General features: G+C 32.4%; 1 protein-coding gene across 1 annotated transcript; it reads left to right on the plus strand.

Annotated features, from left to right (window-relative positions):
- Positions 1 to 9,699: 9,699 nt before the first annotated feature.
- LOC145018331 (cytochrome P450 93A3-like) lies at positions 9,700 to 11,614 on the plus strand. Its single transcript, XM_078976224.1, has 2 exons — positions 9,700 to 10,688; positions 10,777 to 11,614. Exons 1-2 carry the CDS (start codon positions 9,789 to 9,791, stop codon positions 11,401 to 11,403), a joined length of 1,527 nt encoding a protein of 508 aa, XP_078832350.1. The 5' UTR covers positions 9,700 to 9,788; the 3' UTR covers positions 11,404 to 11,614.
- The last annotated feature ends 11,545 nt before the right edge of the window (positions 11,615 to 23,159 follow it).

Genomic DNA, 23,159 nt, shown 5'->3' on the forward strand with positions numbered 1-23,159 from the left:
ATCACCTTACTAAACAAGTACACGGAAGGATACGGATGGATGATTGCTATTATCAAAGGTCTAAGTCCGATATGGTTCTCCCGTAAAAAGAAAGTCAAATACAAGAAAAAAGTCATAATGGAGGTGTGGGAATTAAAAAATGTTGACACGGGGAAAATCTTCAAAGTCAATGGGCATCGTTTGAAACCTTTCTATGAAGGCTATAATGCAAATGTCCAAGATTTCATTCATTTGGATGCCCCGGTATACTAAAATCGAGAGGGAAGGACGTCTCGCCAAAGACGTTAAAGAAGGGCATTTTTGGAAAACTTAAAGTTTTCATCTTTTCTAGTTCCAAATAAATGTCGTAGATAGATCCTTTTTGCATTTCAGATTTCTTATTCTTCCTTCTTGCAGTAAAAGAGTGTTGGATTTTAAGACCCAGTATTCGTTTTGGTCAAAGGGTGAAATTGAGAAGTTGCAGTAGAACACACGCGGTCCGCGTGTACTCGGGGATGAGTCTGCGTTAATAAACAAATGGTCAGCGTGTGGTCCCCAAAAATGTCCGCGTCCATCTTCAAATTTTGGGGTTTACAGAACATTTTACGCGGTCCGAGTGTACTCGAGGTGTCGTCCACGTATTTATACAAACGGTCCGTGTGTACCCGATGCCTTGTCCGTGTGTACTACAAATGGTCTGCCTGTACTCCAGAAACTGTCCGCTTGGATTTGTTGACCAACTTTGACCAAATTTGACTTCCATTAACTTTTGACCAAATAACTTAAGTGACATGCAACCCTTCTCCTTCATTAGCATGCCAGTTGTTTCCCTCTCTCTATGCATTCTTTCTCCCTCAAGATACCATTAATCCATACCCATATCCTCCTCCCATTCCCCCGGTTTAGGTACTTTCGCCTCGCCCCAAGCATTGAGGACAATGCTTATTTCTAAGCTTGGGGTGGGGTATTCCTTTTTCTTTTTAATTTATCATGCATTTTAATTAGGTTGCATAGCATTTTAGTATAAATTGCATTCATTTTTTTTATATAAAACCCCAAAAAGATTTTATTTTCTTATTTTTCATCTTTTATTTTTGCATAGCATTTAGCTTAGGGCATTAGCATTCATGCATTTTTGTTTTCTGTTTATTCTCACCTCTCTTGGATGCCATGAAACAGGTTCATAGTTATTGTATCATTATTGGTACAGGATCTTGTTGCTATCTCACCCATCGAACCGGGACCACTAGCTGCAGCTTGGGATTTCATATTTGGCATCAGATGCTGGTAGCTTAAAGGGGTAAGCGATCATGACCAGGTAGTTTTCATGAAGAATTATACATACAATACTAATGACTATAGGATATACAATAGCAATGGATGTCTTAGCCTTGCAGTCACTACCGCCGAGAGGATCACACTTGATCATGTTTGAACCGTTAGGATGAAGCACTAGTGCTTGTCCCCGAGTAGAATCCGTATCCAATCTCTTTACATCACCATATCTTTTTGCGATTTTCTTAGGATTTTAGAGAAGTCTTTTTGTCCGCATGTGGACATTTTCATTGTTCTTAACCAAAAAAAAAATCACAAGTTTGAAAATGAGCTTACATTACATCTTTATGCTCCACACATGTTCATTTTCTCGCTTAGACCATTCGGATTATATTACTACCCTTTCGGTTCCACCTTACACACTTTAGGAACCAAATTTTGAGTCAAAGGGTTTTCTTGTTAAAAATTTCGATTGTTACTACATTACCTTCAAGTATGGTAACAAAAAAAAAACAAAACAAAAAAAAACGTGCAGACAAATTCCCAGCTGCAGAAATCTGAGAAAGGTGACCGGTTCAATTATTGAACTAAATTTTCCAACATTTTGGTCACCCGGCATTTGATATTCATTTATTTAGGTATGTTTTATTGTATATAGATCGAGTTGTTTTTCGCAAATTGGTGATGTTAGGGATACTGTCGAGTCGGATACTACAGGAGGTTTAGGCCAACACCAAGTGAGCCGATTCCTACAACGGCGCCCGAGCGATTAAACCTAGTTACATATGAGAGAAACCGGAAAACGTGAGATCAGAGTGTACATTTAAAGAAGAGCTCCACCCGAGCCCATCTAGCTGCTTTCTCCCTACTACATATATTCTTAATTGTATGCATGTTCCATTGAGGTTGCGACCGCTCATCCCTCCTTACTCACCTAAAGGAGTTGTCCTGGCTGTGGTTTATGGTTCCATTGTCATCGGATGAAAAAGTTGTGAGATAGCAGCGAGATCAATTCTGATCATGTTGACTAACGTTGAACAGGTTCCATGGTTCTGTCCATTCTTTTTATTTTTAGGGTAGTTCGTCCCAAGTTCATTTTAGTCTTGTCTTACTTGAGGACAAGTAAGATTTAAGCTTGGGGTGATTTGATAGTTTCATTTTTATTACTTCTTTTCATAGTTTATTTTTAGTTAAAACCACCTCATTTTAGTTAATCTTCATGCATATTTTCTCTTTTTGTTATTTTTCTCCTTTACCGGGTGCTTTCTAGTCTTTTGAGCTTATTTGCAGGATTTACCGAAGACTATTTGTTATTGGAGGTTTGGAAGGAGTGCGGGACAATTGGAGGCTTGAAATTTTTTTATGGACTTGAAGTGGTGCAATTGGGCTTGGTGTCAGAATAAGCAAGAAGCGCGCCAGACTTAAATTTCGGGCGGGACGACGAGAATTCGAGCTATAGAAGATTAAAGGAGCATTGGAGCATCTTGGAAGAGTTTGGAAGACATAATTGGGATATCAAGAACTTGCACAAACGGGCTGGACAATGGATAAGAAGAGTAATCTAGAAGGCCAATCAAATGGGCCAAAAAGCCCATTCAGCAGAATCCACGCGGTCCGTGTGGATTTACAAATGGTCTGTGTGGATCGCACTGTGAAGAACTCGAATTTTAGCCTTTTGCCTCTATATGGGGAAAGTTGGTGGAATACTTTTGGGCAACTTTTGGATCCGATTTTTGACCACTTTTACTGAAGTTTTGAGAGGATTTTTCATTATGAAGACTTGAAGAAACAAACACTTTTTCTCTCTAGAAGATTAGAAGATTTGTGGATTTCTTTCATCTTTCATCTTGAACAATGTTTGGTATCTCTAATTTCTCTTGTTTTTGTTTAATCATAGCCATGCTAGGCTAGATTTATCATTGGTTGACTTGGATGTAATTGCTTGAATGTTTTGGTTATTTTGAAGAACTCCATGAACTTGTGTTGAATATCTATGATTATATTTTCTATAAAAACTTCCTTCATGTTTATATATCTCTAGTCATGAATATTGATATGTGAATATTATTTTTGTTGGTTAAATTCTTGGCTAAGTAATGGGTCTTCAATTTAACAAGCAACAATTAGTTTAAATGTTTCTTTTCATTCCATTTAGACTAAGAAAATATTTTCTCCATAGTGGTAATGAAAGCAATAGATTACTCTTTGGATTTGGTGACTCTTAAAACTTAATGCTAATTGATTTTCACGAAATTACATGCTTCATTAGTTTTGTGACATTGATTTAGGAAATGTGCTATGAGCCTCTCTAGTCATTTTAATATAAAAGAAGAGTTGAGGCAAGTTATGCTTATAAATTGCTATAGCCAAATTAGATTATAAACACAAGTATTGCACCTTGGTATTCTCATGATTATTTAACCAAATGTTCAAGTAATGAAAGTCTAAAGTCAACCATCTTTATCTTATTGATTTTACATCAAACTTTTCTTTTGTTGAATTGTGTTTTTAAATGTTAATGTAATTCTAGTTTTATTTTAAACATCTTAAAAGATCAAAATCCCCTAATTTTATTTTATTTTAGTATTACAAGTGTTTGTACACCAAGATTATCATAGAAGTAACAAATTTAACCAATCTCCGTGGATACGATCCCTTTACCACTATACACTATTTTAGTGTGTAATATTTAGGGTATTAATTTTGTTGGCCTCGACAACCACCAACTAGTGATCGAAGAAAAGCCCTGGATAAACCTTCGGCAATATCCGGCTAATCCTAAAAGCTTCGGATCTCCGTGGGATTCTTCAGTTGCTCTCACTTTGTCACAGCTTCAATCTTTTCCGGATTAACCATTATACCTTCTTGGTTGACCACGTGACCCAAGAATTGGACTTCTCTAATCCAAAAATCACATTTGGAGAACTTAGCATATAGCTTCTCCTTCTTCAAGACTTCTAACACTTCTTGCAAGTGTCTTACATGATCTTCTTGGTTTTTTGAATAAATCAGAATGTCATCTATGAATACTATCACAGATTTATAAAGGAACGGGTTACAAACTCTGTTCATTAAATCCATGAATGTTGCTGGAGCATTGGTTAGTCCAAACGACATAACCAAGAACTCGTAGTGTCCATATCGCGTTCTGAATGCAGTCTTCTCGATATCCTGCTCTTTCACATTTAGCTGATGATATCCTTACCTTAGGTTGATCTTTGAAAAATAACTTGAACCTTGTAGTTTATCGAACAGGTCATTAATCCTCAGCAACAGATATCTATTCTTTATTGTTGCCTTGTTCAGCTCTCTGTAATCGATGTGAATTTTCATACTTCCATCTTTCTACTTCACGAATAACACCGGAGCTCCTAAGGGTGATGAACTAGGTCTTATGAAACATTTGTCCAATAACTCCTGAAGTTGCATCATCAGCTCCTTCATCTCCGTCGGTGCTAGTCGGTAAGGTGCTTTCGATATTGGCGTCGTTCTGTGTAACAAGTCTATTCTGAACTCCACTTGCCGATCAGGAGGCAATCCAGGAAGATCTTCGGGAAATACTTTCGGATAATCACACACGACAGCAGTGCTCTACATCTCCTTTTTCTCTTACTTAGCATCGATCACAAATGCCAAATATGATGTGCATCCTTTGGCTAAACACTTTCTGGCTTTCATTAGAGAAATAATCCCAGAACTTACTCTACGCTTGTCCCCATACACCATAAATGTCTCTTTCCCTGTTGGGTTTACTTTGACTATCTTCTTTTTACACAATATCTCGGCGTCATTGGCGCTAAGCCAATCCATTCCCAACACGATGTCGAAACCATTAAGTTCTATAGACAATAATTCCTCGTGGAACTTATTTCCATTCAAGTCAATTAAAATGTTTTTCATACGATGGCTAACAGGTACAAACTTGCCACTAACAACTTCGACTAATAAAGGATTATCTAGTCTATCGACAGGAAAAGCTAGTTTTCTATCAAATTCATGCAAAATAAAGGAGTAGTTGGCTCCAGAATCAAATAAAATTTGGGCAGACAATTTGTTTACGAGAAAGGTACCTAAAGCGACATTAGCTTCTTCTTTGGCAGCTTCTAGTGTCATCTGGAATGCTCTCGCCTTCGACTTTGGTGGAATGTTGGGTTTTTCTGCCTCATTCTTCTTCGGACAATCCCTCGAGATGTGCCCCTCCTCACCACAACCATAGCAAACTTACTTGGTGATGGTGCATTCGTTGGCATAATGCCTTGGTTTTCCACATTTGAAGCATGTGGCTTCCCCACCACATTTCCCATGATGCTTCTTCTTGCATTTGTCACACCATTTCGCTTCACCTCCTCCACCTCCTCTCGAACTAGACTTCGAGAATTTACCCTTTTTTCTGGACCTCGAAGGTCCATCGATTTTCCTCTTTTCACCAACCTCTGACCTCTCCAAACCTTTCTCCCTGATATGGGTCTCAATATTTCTAGCAGCCCAGATGGCGGCTTTCAATGTGGTTGCTTGCTTAACCATTGGACCATAGTCCGCTGGTAGTCTGAGGGCAAACTTGTTGACGTTAGAGAGTTCTTTTGGGACCAAATATGGGATAAACTTCATCTTTTCTGTGAAACTAGCAGCGTATTCAATAACGCTCAATTTCCCCTTCTTCAAATTCTGAAACTCATTATTGATTTCTAGAAGGTCCTGCTCGGAGCAGTAATGCAGTTTTAGTTGTTCCACAAAGTCTTCCCAAGACATTTTTCTCGCTTCTCCCTTGGGCATAGAGTCAGCTAACAGCTTCCAACAACACAACACGCCAGATTTTAGCAGAGGGATCGCAAGAGTGGTCTTCTGCCTGTCGCTGCATTCGCAACTTTCAAACATTGTCTCCATCTCGGAGATCCATTCCATAACTTGCACCAGCGTCGGGCTTCCGGATAGACATGGTGGTTTGGATGCCATGAAATCCTTGTACTTACACCCATGCCCATTACTTCCTCCATACTGGTTGTTCTACCTAACTATTGGTGGGTTGGAAGGATGATAACCCCACTGAAATTCCCTTCCTCCGACTGTCCTCCATTTACTTCGGGCTCTTCCACGTGAATTGACAGTTCTTCATGATTATATTGAAGCAGAAGCCTTATTTCTTCCATTTGGCGATCCAACATAGTTTAAATCATCAATTGTACCCCAGTCATTATTATTGGCTCAGGTGCTGCTACTACTATAGGTACTCACTCATTCGCTGGTGGTTGATTCCTGTTTTCATCTGCGTTTCCAACTCCGCTTCTTGTTCTCACCATTTTTTATCTATACACCGAATAAGGTGAACTTAGATCCTCTTTCACGATAAGATTTCAATTTATCCTTATTACTCCAAACGATCACATGCTAGTTCTAATATCATATACATACGCTTATAATCCTAAACACATAAACCTTCAGATCCGGTTGGCAACAAACCGTATATCCGAACAAATAATATCATATATGGCAACATATAATATTTAGCACATAAAAGCATTTTAGGCAACTTCCTAAAATATACTAGTGCTCGTGTCCATAATATCACAAACACTCGTCTCATAATCTTCACTTAGCATTCTAAGTTTAAGTCTAGAAATCCTACAAATTCCTAGTTTGCTTAAACTAATGCTCTCATACCAACTGTGACATCCCCAAAATCTCGGCCAGAAAAGACTGGTTTCATTTATGTTTTTTAAACATTTTTTGAGTAAATCCTTTTGATTTTAAAAGAGATGCGGAATTTGTTCCCAAAAACAAAACATTATAAAATAGATTTTTATCAAAATATTTCATAAAGAAATATAATTTCATTTCATAATCAAAATGGGGATGTCATGTTCCGATACAGACCATAAAGCATAAACGATAACATTACAAGTCATTCAACAAATATATACATATACAGACTTGTAAACAAAACAACTTGGTGATTCATCTATCTTATGCCATCGCGCCACTTCTTGTAATACAATGAAATTGAGTGGGTTAGGCTTGGGAGTTTGGTGAGCATATAGGGTTTTCAACGCACAATAAATATTATATTTAATTTCAACAATCAACAATAACCAGATTACCCATTCCCGTTATCCTCACTTTACGTCCCAAAAACCACATCTATTATAAGGAACCTAATTAAGGATTTTCATCGGTACGGACATTGCTACAAGGGGTTTCCTCAGCAATAAATGTCCTAAAGGAAACCATGGGGGATAGAGTACACCGGTGAACACATCGTTCACAACGCCTACAGGTTATGAGCCTGCTAGCGTTCCACAGGACTGTCTAGAAAGAGTCTGTGGTCATTATCCATACTCTGCTGAATAACTAGATCAACAACAACGACATCAAGGCCTCTCATCTGTTTATCACACATCAACTATCTACCTATGTTCTACCCAACATATCAGTAGGTATATATATATATATATATATATACACACACACACACACACATAGTTTAAAAACCTGTATAGCATTCTCATTCAATACATATTCCAAACAACAGATGAGATACATACACATAACACGTATTTCATAGGAAACAAGTCATATCTATGAGATAGATGAAGGTGAATATACGTTCACACATATAACAACAAAATATGCACATAACACGTATTTTATATAAAATACTTTATAGTTATGCATTAGAAGAGAGTAACTACACACTCACTTGATCAGAAGATGATCGGACATCACTACAACTTGTAGAAGTAATATTCTTCGGTAGATCTGGAAGATCTTCACAAAAACCGGGCTCCTTGTGGGTAGGGCTTCGGCTCGGGAATCTTACTTCTGGGGATCTTCGGGACTTCGAAACTTGCTTCGGGACTCGGGAATGATACTGGGGCTTCAGGATATAATTAGCATGCAAACGACCAAGGCAAAAAACTAGAGAGAAAGAAAGAAAAATGGCAAGGCAAATGGTTGATCTCGGTTTCTATTTATAGGCTGCTGGGTCTGGGATTACATTGGGCGTAACTTCCAAGTACGTTGGGCGTACCAAGCCTTACGCTGGGCGTACGCTTCGGATAAGCTTTGGTATGTGTGCCACGATCTTCAAAAATTCATAACTTTTGCATACGACCTCCGTTTTCGACGTTCTTTATATCCACACGTAGGTGAGATTATGCTCTACAACTTTCATTTAGACTTCGTTGGCTAATTTTGACTTTATTTTCTATTATTTATTTTTAGTATGCCGGGACAGAAAAACTTCGTTAGAAATTCATAACTTCTCTGTCCAACGTCCGTTTTCTTCCCTCTTTCTGTCGTTGCACTACCATCGACGAGATCTTCAATTCTCGTTTAGAAAGTTTCGGCTAAAACTCGCTCGATCTCAATTCGAACTTTTGAGCTGTCTACTGCTAAGCTGAAACTTCGAAAAATCATAACTTCCTCATACGAAGTCAGATTTAGGCGTTCGTGTTATGCATGCTCTCGGTTCAACATTATCTATGTCTATTGTGTTGATCACTAAGGCTAAATATTACTCCTTCGTAAATTCACTATTTACGTCACGTTGTACCACACCGGTTTTGTCGTGGAACTTCGACAGATCATAACTTCTTCGTTATAACTCGGATTTCAACATTCTTTATATTTTCTGAAACCTCGTCTCAACCACTACATGTTCGTGCATAAGTATCGAGTTTATATAACATTTCATTTTTACGCTTATTTTTATTATTGATTAAATCAAATCACATAATTAAACAGATAAGTATAAAACACATAATTCGCAAATAATACATTCTTATTATTTCAAATTGGGTTACAAAGGTTAATCTGGACTGTTACATTGCTAAAAATGTCAAGCCCAGAAACACGGGCGTTACACTAATTGTTTTTCCACATTTAAATAGTTTTCAACAAGAAAATAGTAATGTTGCACTTTTATTTTTAGTTTTGAATAAGAGGAGTCAATGATTATTATTTTTGTTCACTAAACCTCCGATAGATATGATCACTAAACTTTCAATATAGTAACTATTATTTTTATCACTAAGCTTCTAACATAACCAACATTATTTTTAATCATTAAATAAAATAGTTATTATGATACGAAACAAAAGTAATTTAACTTTTTTTTAGTTATTATGATACGAAACAAAAGTTTTTTCTGTGTAGGTGGCCGAGTTAATGACCACCCTATAAAATTGGTCATTATATTTTTAGGATTGCCAAAATTTAGTTATTACTTAATTTCTGGTACTACAAGATGCTTTCATGACCAAAATTTAGGTCGTAGACTGTTTTTGTTCCTGTAGTGAAGTTACTTTGATTATAAATTATAATTGAACAAAATATTAATATTAAATTGATGGGTAGCCGAAATATCAAATATCACTACTTGTTGTACTACTGGCGGCTAGAAACAGAGCAAAAGTAGAGTCTATATTATTTATATATAGAATATGGAAAGAGATGATTCAGTCCATTTATGTCCACATGAATACATAATCATTCTTTCTTCTAGTTTGAGCACATCACCATCTTAACACTTCTAAGCCATGGCTGATTACCATGTCTACTTCACCATCTTTCTCATGTCCTTGATCACGACCATCTTGGTCCGCTGGTCGTTATCCAAATCAAGTGATGCTAAATATCATCTTCCACCAAGCCCGTTTTCCCTTCCAATCATTGGACATCTCCACCTACTTGCTCCGAATCCTCATCAAGCTTTTCACAAACTTTCTCTCCGACATGGGCCAGTTTTTCGTATCTTTCTGGGCTCTGTACCTTGTGTTGTTGCATGCTCCCCAGAAATGGCAAAAGAATTCCTTAAGACCTATGGAAATGCTTATTTGGATCGACCCCAAAACTCAGCCGTGGTTTACCTAACTTATGGATCAAAAGACTTCTCTTTTGCTCCCTATGGATCGTATTGGAAGTTCATGAAGAAGATAATCACCTCACAGCTCCTAAATGGGACAACACTTGATATGCTCCTTCCAATTAGGCGTGATGAGATTAATCGTTTAATGAAATCAATATCTCACAAAGCCAAAATTGGGAAAGCAGTGGATCTTGAAGGGGAGGTGGTGAAGATCACAAACAATGTGATATCAAGAATGCTTATGAAAGAAAGATGTTCAGACAAAGATGACGAGGCAGGAGAAATGAGGATATTGGTTGCTGAGATGGCTGAGATCATGGGTAGGTTTAACCTTTCAAACTACATATGGTTCATTAAGAATCTAGACTTCCAGGGATTCGATAAAAGGTTGAATGATATCGGTAGAAGATTTGATACTTTGATTGAGAGGATCATTAAAGATCATGAAGAGACACGAAAACAGAAGGGGAATGGAGAAGTGAAGGACCTGCTCGACATTTTACTCGATATCTCCGAAGATGAGAGCATGGAGATAAAGTTGACTAGAGAGAACATCAAAGCCTTCATTATGGTAACATTAAAACATATTATGTCTCCATGTATTTTTCTATTTTATATGTTAAGATAAGTACTAAAATATCCATGATCTATCATTTCAGGATATATTTACAGCGGGAACAGACACTAGTGCGATTACCATCCAATGGGCTTTAGCAGAACTCATCAACCATCCGAACATCATGAAGAAAGCAGTAGAAGAAATCGAAAAAGTTGTGGGAAAAGACAGACTTTTACAAGAATCAGACATACCAAACCTTCCTTATCTTCAAGCAATCGTGAAGGAAACCCTACGACTCCACCCAGCAGCCCCAATGATACCAAGACAATCAACAGAGGAGTGCACTGTGGCAGGTTACTTTATTCCAGCAAACACAACTATTTTTGTCAACGTGTGGGCCCTCGGAAGAGACCCAAATCATTGGGAAAACCCACTTGAATTCAAGCCTGAAAGAATCCAAGAGAGACAGTTGGATGTTAGAGGACAACACTTTCAGATGTTACCATTTGGAAGCGGAAGGAGGATGTGTCCTGGGATTTCAATTGCGTTGTCCTTGATACAAGCAACACTTGGAGCCATGATTCAGTGTTTCGAGTGGAAGGCTGGGAAAGATGGAAACCTAATTACTGTTGATATGGAAGAGGGACACGGGCTCTCACTTGCTAGAGCTAACCCTTTGGTTTGTGTACCAATCATTCGACTTGATTCCCTCCCGTTGCCAACCTAACATGCCATGGATCATGTTAATCATACTATTTTCAATTTTCATCCAATAATTCCTATGCTTTCGATTCCTCGTTGCTTGTCATTTTCAGATCTTGCCACCCCAGCGAACTTTCAGTTTGGCATAAACAAAAACGGGAAAGACGTCATCTTTTTTAATCTAATTCATTTTCATGTCTACAAAAAAGGCTAATAAAAGATATAAACTAAAAAAATCATATGTTCACTCTTTATCGTTTTCGAACTATTTTTTTTTCTCAGAACTTGTCTTTATTAGTGATCGACTATTTCTTACTCACATGCAAATGTCGTTGAAGTTCACAAAAAAACTATGTACATATATAGGAGGTCACCACACTTTCTTTTTACAAATTCCATATACACAATATATATATATATATATATATATATATATATATATATATATATATATATATATATATATATTAGTTTATAACCCGTGGTTCTATAAAATTAATTAATTTTTTATAGTAAAAACATAAAATTATTAATTATTTATTTAAATAAATTAATAATTAATAGATTTTTAGAGTTATATACATTTTAATCATTGATTTAAAAAATATGTGAAATTATTTCATTTTATAAATTGTATTAATTGTATTTTAATTTTTATTTTAATATTATTAATCTAATGTAATTAAAATGGAAATTTTAATTTAAAGTTTGAAATGGAGTTGACAAGTGCATGAATTAATTATGAAACATAATAGGATAACACATGATAAAAGAAAATAAATCCTTCTTAATAAATAAAGGTTTTTTTTACCACATGTCAATCTCTCATGAGTTTTGATATTTATCATTTTGTGGTATTTTTGAAATAAATATTATCCACTTGTAAATTTTTTGTTTGTTTCAATTTTTAAAATTGAACTTATATACTTATATATGTAAAATATTGAATATCATATATGTAATATTAAATTTTAATAAATATGTTTCTTTCTTATTTTAAAGTTGTATATTAAAAAATATTTTTTATTTATATTTTAATGTTTAATCTTTTTTAAATCAATCCGTGTAATATACGGGTTTCACACCTAGTATGTGTTAATTAGGAGATCTAATAAGATGACATATATTAAAAGGAGAATAAAGTTATTATTTTATTAGAATAGGGATTGAAAGGATATATATATATATATATATATATATATATATATATATATATATATATATATATATATATATATATATATATATATATATATATATATATATATATATATATATATATATATATATAATATGAGTTTATGTGTCTTATGTTAAGCGTTGGTTGAAAAATAAACAATTTCTTACCACTGGCTCAATTCTAAGAATAACGATCTACTTCTATGTTCACATAAATTTGACAAAAAAAAAAAAATATGAAACTAATCGTTGACAAAGGGGTAATAATTTATAAACATTACAACATGATGCTGATTTGATGGGAGGGATTTTTTAATTTTTATGAGAGGGACGTCTAATTTCTCGGAAATTATTTTAATCGGGCAATTCTAAATTCGTATAATAGGATAATATATTAATGCTTTTATGAACACCAAAATATATTACGGACAATCTAAAAGAAAATCTAACTTACAATTTTTTTTTTATGTATTAATACACGAGAAAATGATTATAATAGCTAATTTTCTTAAACTTCTTTTTCAAAAATAGTAAAAACAAAAATACCCAAAAATACCTTCTGATTTTTTTCTTTTTCCAAAACCAAGTCGATTTCGAACTTTTGGATTGCAAATTTAGAGGCCGGAAAGTCATATTTTTATACCCGTAAAGCATGCTAATAAGTGAAAAATATTAAATATGACCCAACTCTGAACCTTCGTAACTTTTGCATATGAACTATGTTTGAAAATATAATATTTTTTCATTGTGGTTTGTAATAAAGACTATCCATCGACAAATTGGATACAAATTTGATAGTAAGAAAGTTGTACTTATGGTTACAATAGGAGTATCAAAAGTACTTTTAATAAGAAAGTAAAGACTAAACTTATTCATTGAAATTATTAAATACCGGATTAACCATACTAGTTTGATATGTGATTCGATACATTGCATAAATATAATTATAATTAATAAGTTGATGAATTCCTAGCACACTAAACTATCTTACTGATGCTATTAAATACCCACAAGGTACATCACTTTTTTTTTTTTTTTACCATTTTCCATATCTACAAATATTCGATTGATACGTACAATTACAATCTGTGATATATTTGTAATGTAATGCCCCGCGCTTGAATCTAGTTGAAACCATACTTAAACAAAATCAGTTCGGGAAATGTCCCAAAAATTCAGAGTTTAGGTTTGCAGAAAAATACTTTGGTCCTAAAATAGTAAACTTAATTCAAGTTTGAAAAACCAACAATGTTGTTAACAATAAGTATATTAAAACAATATTTAAGAACGCTATGCATTTCATGGCCTTCTTAAAGTCCAAGATAATCCCCAAACCGAGCTATAGTCTTCAGTTTGAGCACACATCAAAATAAGTTAGGCAATAGATTTACCTAGTGATTTACTCGAGGTTGATTCGTTTAGAGTATTGGAGACAAACCAAACTTATTCAAATCAAATCTTTGAAAAACAAAAAGACAATCTAAACATATAGGTTTGATTAGCCAAATCAAATCAAAGTGTCTTATATACCCAAAATGATTACTACAACAATATCAACTCGAAACACATAGAAATAGTTTGCTTTCAATTACCCACAATCAAATCGAAGGTTCTTATAGGACCAAGAGATCAACAAGAAGCGACATTATTTCTAAAATACTTAAAGAAAACTGAAAGGAATAGAAATCTATGAGAATTGAGAAGAAATAATTGTTTTGAAAAAAAAAAGTTGTTGTAAAAGGAAAAGGAGATCTTATATCTAGATTAAAGAAAGAGAAGTCAGGAAAAATAATGTTTCATCAATAGGTGTTCAACCATAAGAGGTACATTATCAACAATGTAATTATTCAACACCTTCATTTTCAAACCCTTAGTAAGACCTTCATCAAGGTACAAAAATATCAACCTGTTATAACCCAAGTTGTTACCATTACTAAGACTAATAAAAATGTTGTTACCTAAGTTGGTATAACAGAAGTTGATGAAACCTAACCTTTTAACCTAGCTGAGAAAGTCCATGAGGTTATTAAGGTCGTCACTTAACAAACCATTTAAACAAAAAGTTCCCTAAAAAGATGACATGTACAAAACAACACTTCTAAAACTACAACAAACCCCATTGTTATTATTAAAGTAACCATACAAATTCAGTCTCACACTTCCATACTTCCACTTGTAACACCTGATTTTTTAATACATAGTATACCCAAATAATTTCATTTTACATGGATCATAAAATTTTTGGTGTACATTCATATAAAAAATTAATACAAGTAATTATCAAGAGGATCCTACAATAACCTTATGTAAGAATCCAAGTCAGGCGCCACTAAATCCAGTTTATGCTACTAAGTTTACCTGAACCTAAAAGATACACAAAACAAAAATGGTAAGTTACAATGAGCTTAGTGAGTAACCATATTAACAAGATATAAGTTAATTACACAATTAAATATATCATATATACTAGTACAAAATTGGTCTTTATCCACATAAAAAAACCCCATCATTAAAGACATTTTATGTCGGGTCTTTTTTTTTAAAAAAAAAAACATGAGAGAAAAGTGTGCGTCAATGAAGATAAGTTATGTTTTCGTTCAATAGTAGTAAGTATAACTCATGAGTCATGAAAACCCGTTATTATAGGTCAAACCCATCATTATATGTTACAGCGTTTTTTGAGATATATCTATCTTATATTGATAACTGTTATGAATAATAAACTGCACAAATGGTCCTTGTGCTTTGTCAAAAACTGCCACTTTGGGCAAAAATAATGTTTGGAGTAGCACTAGTGGTCCAAAACTTTGTTGCATCTTTGGTCAAATCTGTTATGGTTTTATTCAAAATGACGGATTTACCCTTGTTAATATGATTTTATCTTTTTTCCTATTTGTTTTTATGACTTTTAGATTTAAAAAAAAACAAGAAAATAAAAATAAAAATAAATCTCTCTCTCCCTCTCCCTTTCTCTCCTGATTTTCAGATTAAGAACAAGAAAATAAAAATAAAAATAAATCTCTCTCTCTCTCTCTCTCTTTTTCAAGTCGTCGTCGGATATCTCACCTTTATTGCCCTCTGTAAGGGTCTCCATCATCACCCAGTTCAGAGCTCCAGATCTGTGTTTATTGGTTCATTTTTTTGGGAATATCAACTATGAGGAAAGAAAGAGCCATGGACGAAGACGATGGTGATCTAGATCTTAAACGAAGGTTTGCAAGCTCAAAACAAGAAGGACGATTGGAGAAAGAGGATTATGGATTCGATGGTCATTTGACGACAGATTAAGTGCTAAATCGACTCCGCCCCTTTCCACTCACCTGCAAATCGACCTCGAACAACAAAAGTTATGTGTGACTTAATCAATGGCGTACATAAACCCTCATGTGTGTGGTTTTGTGCGATCGAATATCAAAGGTCAAATATCGATCTCTCTCAGATGCAATAAAGTCAAATCTTGAGAATTCCTGTTGAATTTTTTTTCTACATGCACACATGAATGAACCCATCGACTTTGAAGGTTCTTGATGCACACATGTACACATACAATGAATTCGTGCTTCATTTCTGGGCACACAAATTTTCAATTCCGTTTCTAGGCAGACACTAACACCAACCATCACCATACCTGTTGTGAATCAGATTTCAAGATCAGACCTGGCCTTCTGGGTGAATGATTCAAGCGATTCAAAGAGAAGAGGATGTAAAGAATGTGATCAATATCTTCTTAAATACGTTCTAATGCTAATTTAAATTGTATATGTATTCTATAGGTTTTGACAAGTGTACTTTTATAACCAATAGTGTTTTTTATAAAATTTCGATTGTTTGACCAACTTTTATGAAAAGTATACTTTTCTAACCAAAAAGTATAGAATATAACATATAAGCGTTTAAGACTTATATAAAATATTATTTGTTCAAATCCAACTTTATAATATATATATATATATATATATATATATATATATATATATACACGATATAGATCCGGTAAGAAATTTTTTTGGTAGGAAGGTAAGAAGTTTTTTTTCTACATATTTTTTTGACGAACAAAAAAAATGAATCACTAGATGATTCATTTCTAAGATGATTCACAAGAAAAAATTCTCAAAATAACATCTATATGATTCATTTTTAAGTAAATTAAGAAAAAATCCATTTTTATGACAATTTTAGTAAATAACAACAAAATCATTATATAAATGAATCATCGTGATGTTTTTTTGAGAATTTTTTCTTGTGAATCATCTTACAAATGAATCATCTAATGATTCATTTTGTTTGTTCGCGAAAAAAATATGTACAAAAAAAACTTCTTACCTTCCTACCAAAAATTTCCTTCTTATTTGATCTTGACTCTCTCTCTCTCTCTCTATATATATATATATATATATATATATATATATATATGTATATATATATATATATATATATATATATATATATATATATATATATATATATATATATATATATAGCTAGGTTATAATATAGATGGACAATTATTGTGCGGACGTGTGGATAATGCGATTTACTAAGAAAATAAGTTGTTTAGTAATGTAAATACGTTCAATCTTACAAAAATATCGTCATTTTCATGTATTCTTATTAATTCTTATTTATTTTTGTTCTCACAAATCGTTTTTCACTCATTTTCAATCCGACAGAATACGACTCAATAAACATTCTGACAGAATAAGAATAATAACAAAAAATCTATAATAACCTTATAGATGATTTAATTAGTGAGAATATGTGATAATGACAATAGTTATGTAAGATTTAACGTATTCATATTATCAAACAACATATTTTTCTTTGTCATTCTCACAGAATAGCACTGTCCATACACTCCGCACAATAAATGTTCATTCATATTTGAACCTAGCTCTCTCTCTCTCTCTTTATATATATATATATATATATATATATATATATATATATATATATATATATATATATATATATATATATATATATATATATATATATAAGTGTTTCAAACTTATATAAGATATTACATTTTCAAATCCAAAAGTATAAAACAAATATATAAGTGTTTAAAAGTTATATAAAATATTACTTTTTTTTTCTCAAAAAGTATAAAAATAAACAAAATAAATGATTGTATTCACATGCAAATGAGGGTGTTATTTATATTGATAACTTATTAAGTATAACTTTATAAACAATACAAGTCATGTCATAAAATTATTAAGTATTATTTTAATTAATTCACCGACACTTATCTATTAAGCAAAATATTCCTTATACATACAATCCTATTTCAAATGGTATGAGCATTCAAACTATGTATGAATACAATTTCAATTTTATATATGTATTTTTAGAGTGAAGTCCGAGTTTATAATGAGCCTATAACCGAACTATAAACGAAAAAGCCTCTGAAAAAGCAATGCAAACGGGCGTACCGATAACATCACCAACGCTTCGTCGGCATCCAAAAAATATATAAAGAATGAATATTAATGTCCGTTTCGACTCGTCAGACGTAGGTTGTAGCTAGCAACCACACACATAACTATCAAACCGTATAGATCTATACCATAAAGTTTCACACTCCTTTCTAATTAATCGTTATAGCATAGAAGGCTTTAATAAGTTTTTATTTTCTTAGTGGATGAAGTGTACATCTCCATGTAGGGAATCCCAAGTTTAATAAGTGTTTGTGTGCATTTTAGTCCTAAACTTTAAGTTAAAAGTTTATTAGACTAGTATTTGTTCAAATCATTTTAGTAATAGAAACCTGAATCTTAGCACTTAATTTATAAATTTACAAGACTTGGTGTTCAAAATTATATCAAAGTTTTTTTTGACGAAAATCAGGTAGCATAACGGGTGCATTTTGACCAAAACCAGATTTCAACTAATGTGAAATCAACCAAACAAAACAACTTATGGTTTATAAAACATATATACGTCGTGCATGTATATAGAAATCACCTTTTTAATCCTCCTTTTATAAATACAAAATGAGTCATTTTGTTTTAAAAAAAATAACCCAAACACTATATTTTATAACCCAAAAATATAGATTTTATACTTACTTGTAGCCATATTTGTTCATTTTAAACTTATTACTAAATTTTGATAATAAATTTACATAACATGTATAAATATGAAATACAAACTATATCTAGTTTATAATAAAGTTATTCATACATATAAACTATACTAATTTTATATAACTAATTTTAAGTGATATAACTTCAACCAGTTTATATAAGACATATAAAGTATAGAACATAAAATGACATATCTTTAGTGACAAGTAGTTATATAACTTGAACTTTAAACGTAAATATTACGAAAATATGAATGACGTAACATAAGCATAAATATAAACATTAATGTTAACGATAACGTAATTAAACGTAAATATAACATAAATATTAACGATAATGTACATAAACGTAAATATAAACGTAACCGATAACGAAAACATAAATGAACGTAAATGTAAAATGTAAACGTGAACGTAAAATGAATAATGCATGTATCATCCTCCAAAAGCTTAAAAAGTATAAAATAGGTCGTAGAACTCACCCTTGAAGCATCAAAAGTGTTCGTTTTGAGAATCTGGGCTCATTTCGTTTTCTTGACTTTTAAACAGAAAGCTTTTTGAACGAAATGACTTCACATGTTTGTAGATCCATTCATTAGGAAAACGAAAAATTCACTTTTGTGTCAAACGAACTTCACCGGAAACCGCCAGAGCACCACTGCTTCATGGCAGCGTGTAGCTGTGTTCTAAGGTCGTTCGCGAAGGCTTTTGGTGTCTTCGACAATAGCTCTTTCACCTGGTTTTTATCGGAGATGGGACTAATGGCAACGGTGCCAGTGGCAGAGATGTGGCGGAGTAGGGCGGCAGTGCTGGGTAGCAGAGATCATCAAAGCTTGTCACTGGTGACTCGAAACTCGAGAAAAGAAAGAGAGTGATCAGGTAGAGAGAGGAAGAGATATGATTGATTTTTGTGAAGATTGTTTTTATATTTATAGGACAAGTGATGTCACCTTGATGACATCATTAAGGTGATGTCAACCGACACATGTTGTCTCGATTTGCGTGTGCCGAAACCTAACTTCGTAAATTTTTTCCAAACATAGCTGTCAATTTCTTCGAGTGTGGTGATTCCAAAAATGATATCGAATTTCTTCAACAAATGATGAAACTATGTTAAAAAGCATTTGAAGTTACAATTTTGTTATATTTATAACTTTTACGATTAACATTTTTTACGAAAGTGATAAATTCTAAGTAAAAAATATTCCAATAATGAAATCAAATATTATGTAATGTTCAAAAACACGATAAAAAATAGGTAACGCGATGCGTAGCTAACCCCAAGGATCGAATAAGCTTATGTCGTATCGTTCGATTTTTGAGTTTTTCAGGCAAAATGAGTTAACTTCAAAATCAAGTAGTATATCTTATTGTGATCGAGGAAAAATTGCCCGGGGTTGAAAATTCATCATTTAAGGCACCTAACGAAGCGTTTGAAGTTTCGTAATTTTACACTTTTAGCCGGCTAGATTTTCGTTTTCTTCGAAAGCCTGTAACTTTTGGTATACTAAATCCGTTTTTTGACGATCATCATATGCATGAAGTCATGTTAACAAACACTATCCAATTAGAGTCTCAATTTCTCCTAAGTATACTTAATACACAATTTTTTATTTTTCATGTATTAATAATACTTATTTTTGTGAATAGTATATTTTAATTTTTAAGTTAACCGGCGAATGACATATTTTTGTCATTTGTTACAACTACTATGGGACTCGATTAATGGACTAGATGATTCAACATTGTCATGGGCTTTCTTAGGTCCTATCTATTAGTATATTTTAAGTTAACTCATCATTATAAGTATATCCATTTGTATGAATGTGTGAATATTATTAATAAAATCTCTATCAAGTTTGTTTTTTTGACGTAGCTCGATTTCTCTGATCGAGCATGTTAAATCCTTGTGTTTTATATTTTCATCACATCTTTAATTATTTTGTTTGTGTTAATTGACTTCTTAATCGTAACAATTCATCACATGATTTAGTTATAATATCGAGTACCACAATATAACTAATCTCATATCCAATACAAATTTTCAATCAATTTCTCAATCATCTCCAACTAACTTTCTACGTCAACTTCACAAATTCATGGATTCTATACAGTCTAATAGATATAAATAACCAATGTTATTACATCATATGAATACACTTTAGTTTCATGATTGTGAGTTCAAGAACAATAAGATTTTTAATTAAGTTTAAGAGGGGTTTAGATCTTGACCAGTGTGATATTCTAAACTGCATGTGTCATAAAAGACCAAAATACATTAACAGTTTAACACTTCATGACTTTGTGGATACATAAAGAATTATGACTAGCAATATGGAATATATATATATATATATATATATATATATATATATATATATATATATATATATATATATATATATATATATATATATATATATACATTCCTAATGAAAACAGGAAGAATCTTATCAGATTTTCGGTTGCTAACAAATCTAAAAAACTAAAGTAGCCTACAGAAGTACATGAAAAAGTTGTGTACCATATAGATGAAGATGAAACAAAAGTTCATTTTAGGTGATATATACTCTACATTAACATGCTTAATGAATCATTGGAACTATTAGGAACGAAATACAAAACTTTTGTTAAAAGAGGTAACAAATATCACATTAATGTTGGAAGAAAAACTCATACAATCATTGTAGAAAAGGAATTGTGTGCCAAAGAGATATCATTTTGATGCCAAAAACCTGGCATATCCCTTTTGGATATTCAAGTAAACCCAACAAAAATAAACTAAACTAAACAACAACTCATAACCAAGCCCAATGACTCCAAATATTACACAACACACTTATAATGAATTAATGACCAAGTCCAAAGAGTATAAATGCTTGATAGGTAAAAAAAAAAAAGATTATGCATTATGTTATTCCTAATACGAAAAAGTGTAGGTATATTTATGCTTAATGGCCTATTATGCGTGCACATCTTTTACATTAAAACCTTTTCGAAACTTAAAGAAAGTAGATTATTCTTTAATTCATACATGCAATATTTTTTTTTTTTGAAAGAGCACATACATGCAATATTAATCATGGATTTAACTATTTTTGCAACTAATATTACTAATATAGATTGTAGACTATCATTTTCTATTTATAGACATGATATCACTACAAGAAAATTTTGGAAGAGCTATAGAAATTTTCCATAGTTAGAGGCTGAAATTCCAGAGCCTAACCCATATAGCTATGAAAATTGAAATGGGATTCAAAAGTTGAATCCTTCATAGTTAAATTTTTTGCTTCAAAAATTCACTTATCTAGCAAATTAATTACGCCCCTTCCATAGCAAAAGTTTAGATGGAACAAATACCATAGCAAATTCACTATAGAATAACTGGGCCATAACAGTTTGTCATTATAGATTCCGTACACATTGTTCATTATATATTTCGTTGAAAAATTCTGTAGCAATTTCTCATTATAATATGAGAAATTAAATATCTTTAAATTTTTTATTACTCTCCTGTCTATTTAAATGGTGATATCTATCACATTAGTATACTAAAACATCGTTAAATTTCATTAAATGAGTATTAAATGTTACACATGTCACCATTTATTGGTAAGAGGATTTATAGGAACAAAAAAAAAATATTTAACTTTTTTATAAAACTTGTAGCAAACTCCATAAAAAAATTTCTTTGGGAGTTTTCATTATAAAGTTAATTGCAAGATGGATATACAATAAATCCAAAGACAAAAGTTACTTTAAATTTTAGTAAATATTACATCATAAAAAGCTAATCTGCTTGTTCAAAACATTCATTTTGAAACTAACTAAAATCACAGGTAGAAAAAAAAAAAGTACCACTTATTAGTAAAATCAAAAGTAGGAAACAAATAGAAATATGAAACTTGTTGTTTAGCACCCATGCTCGCAAATTCATTTTTAAGTGGCCCATTAACAAGGACCGAAGCCCTACCAGATTTAAGATTTTTCATCCTCTAATTCACCTCCTTCATTTACTTCAGAATAAGTCCCAATTAAGGGAGTCGAAAGTTTTGTGGATGTCCACTTTAAAGAAACATCATTTTGATCTTGATTTTCAGGCCAACAACATGTCTCATATATATATATATATATATATATATATATATATATATATATATATATATATATATATATATATATATATATATATATATATATATATATATATATATATATATAGGGAAAAGTGAATATACCCTTAAGGGTATATAAGCTTAGGTACCCAAACTCACCATAATACGTCATTTTGTTTGATATATTTATTATAATGTTCTTCAACTTCAATCCTTAACTTGATTTACTTTCAAGATTTTCAAAATTTCATTATTATCTACCTCTTACATCACATCTTTTTGACGAATATCAATTAGACTATATATATTATAGTTGAAAATGAAAATTATGTAAAAGGAAAATAAATGTGAAATTTATAAATTTTTTTGAATGATATCAAGTTAGAAGTTGAATTA

This window comes from Lactuca saligna, chromosome 9 (assembly GCF_052625555.1).
Source record: "Lactuca saligna cultivar CGN05327 chromosome 9, ASM5262555v1, whole genome shotgun sequence".
Classification (NCBI taxonomy): Eukaryota; Viridiplantae; Streptophyta; class Magnoliopsida; order Asterales; family Asteraceae; genus Lactuca; species Lactuca saligna.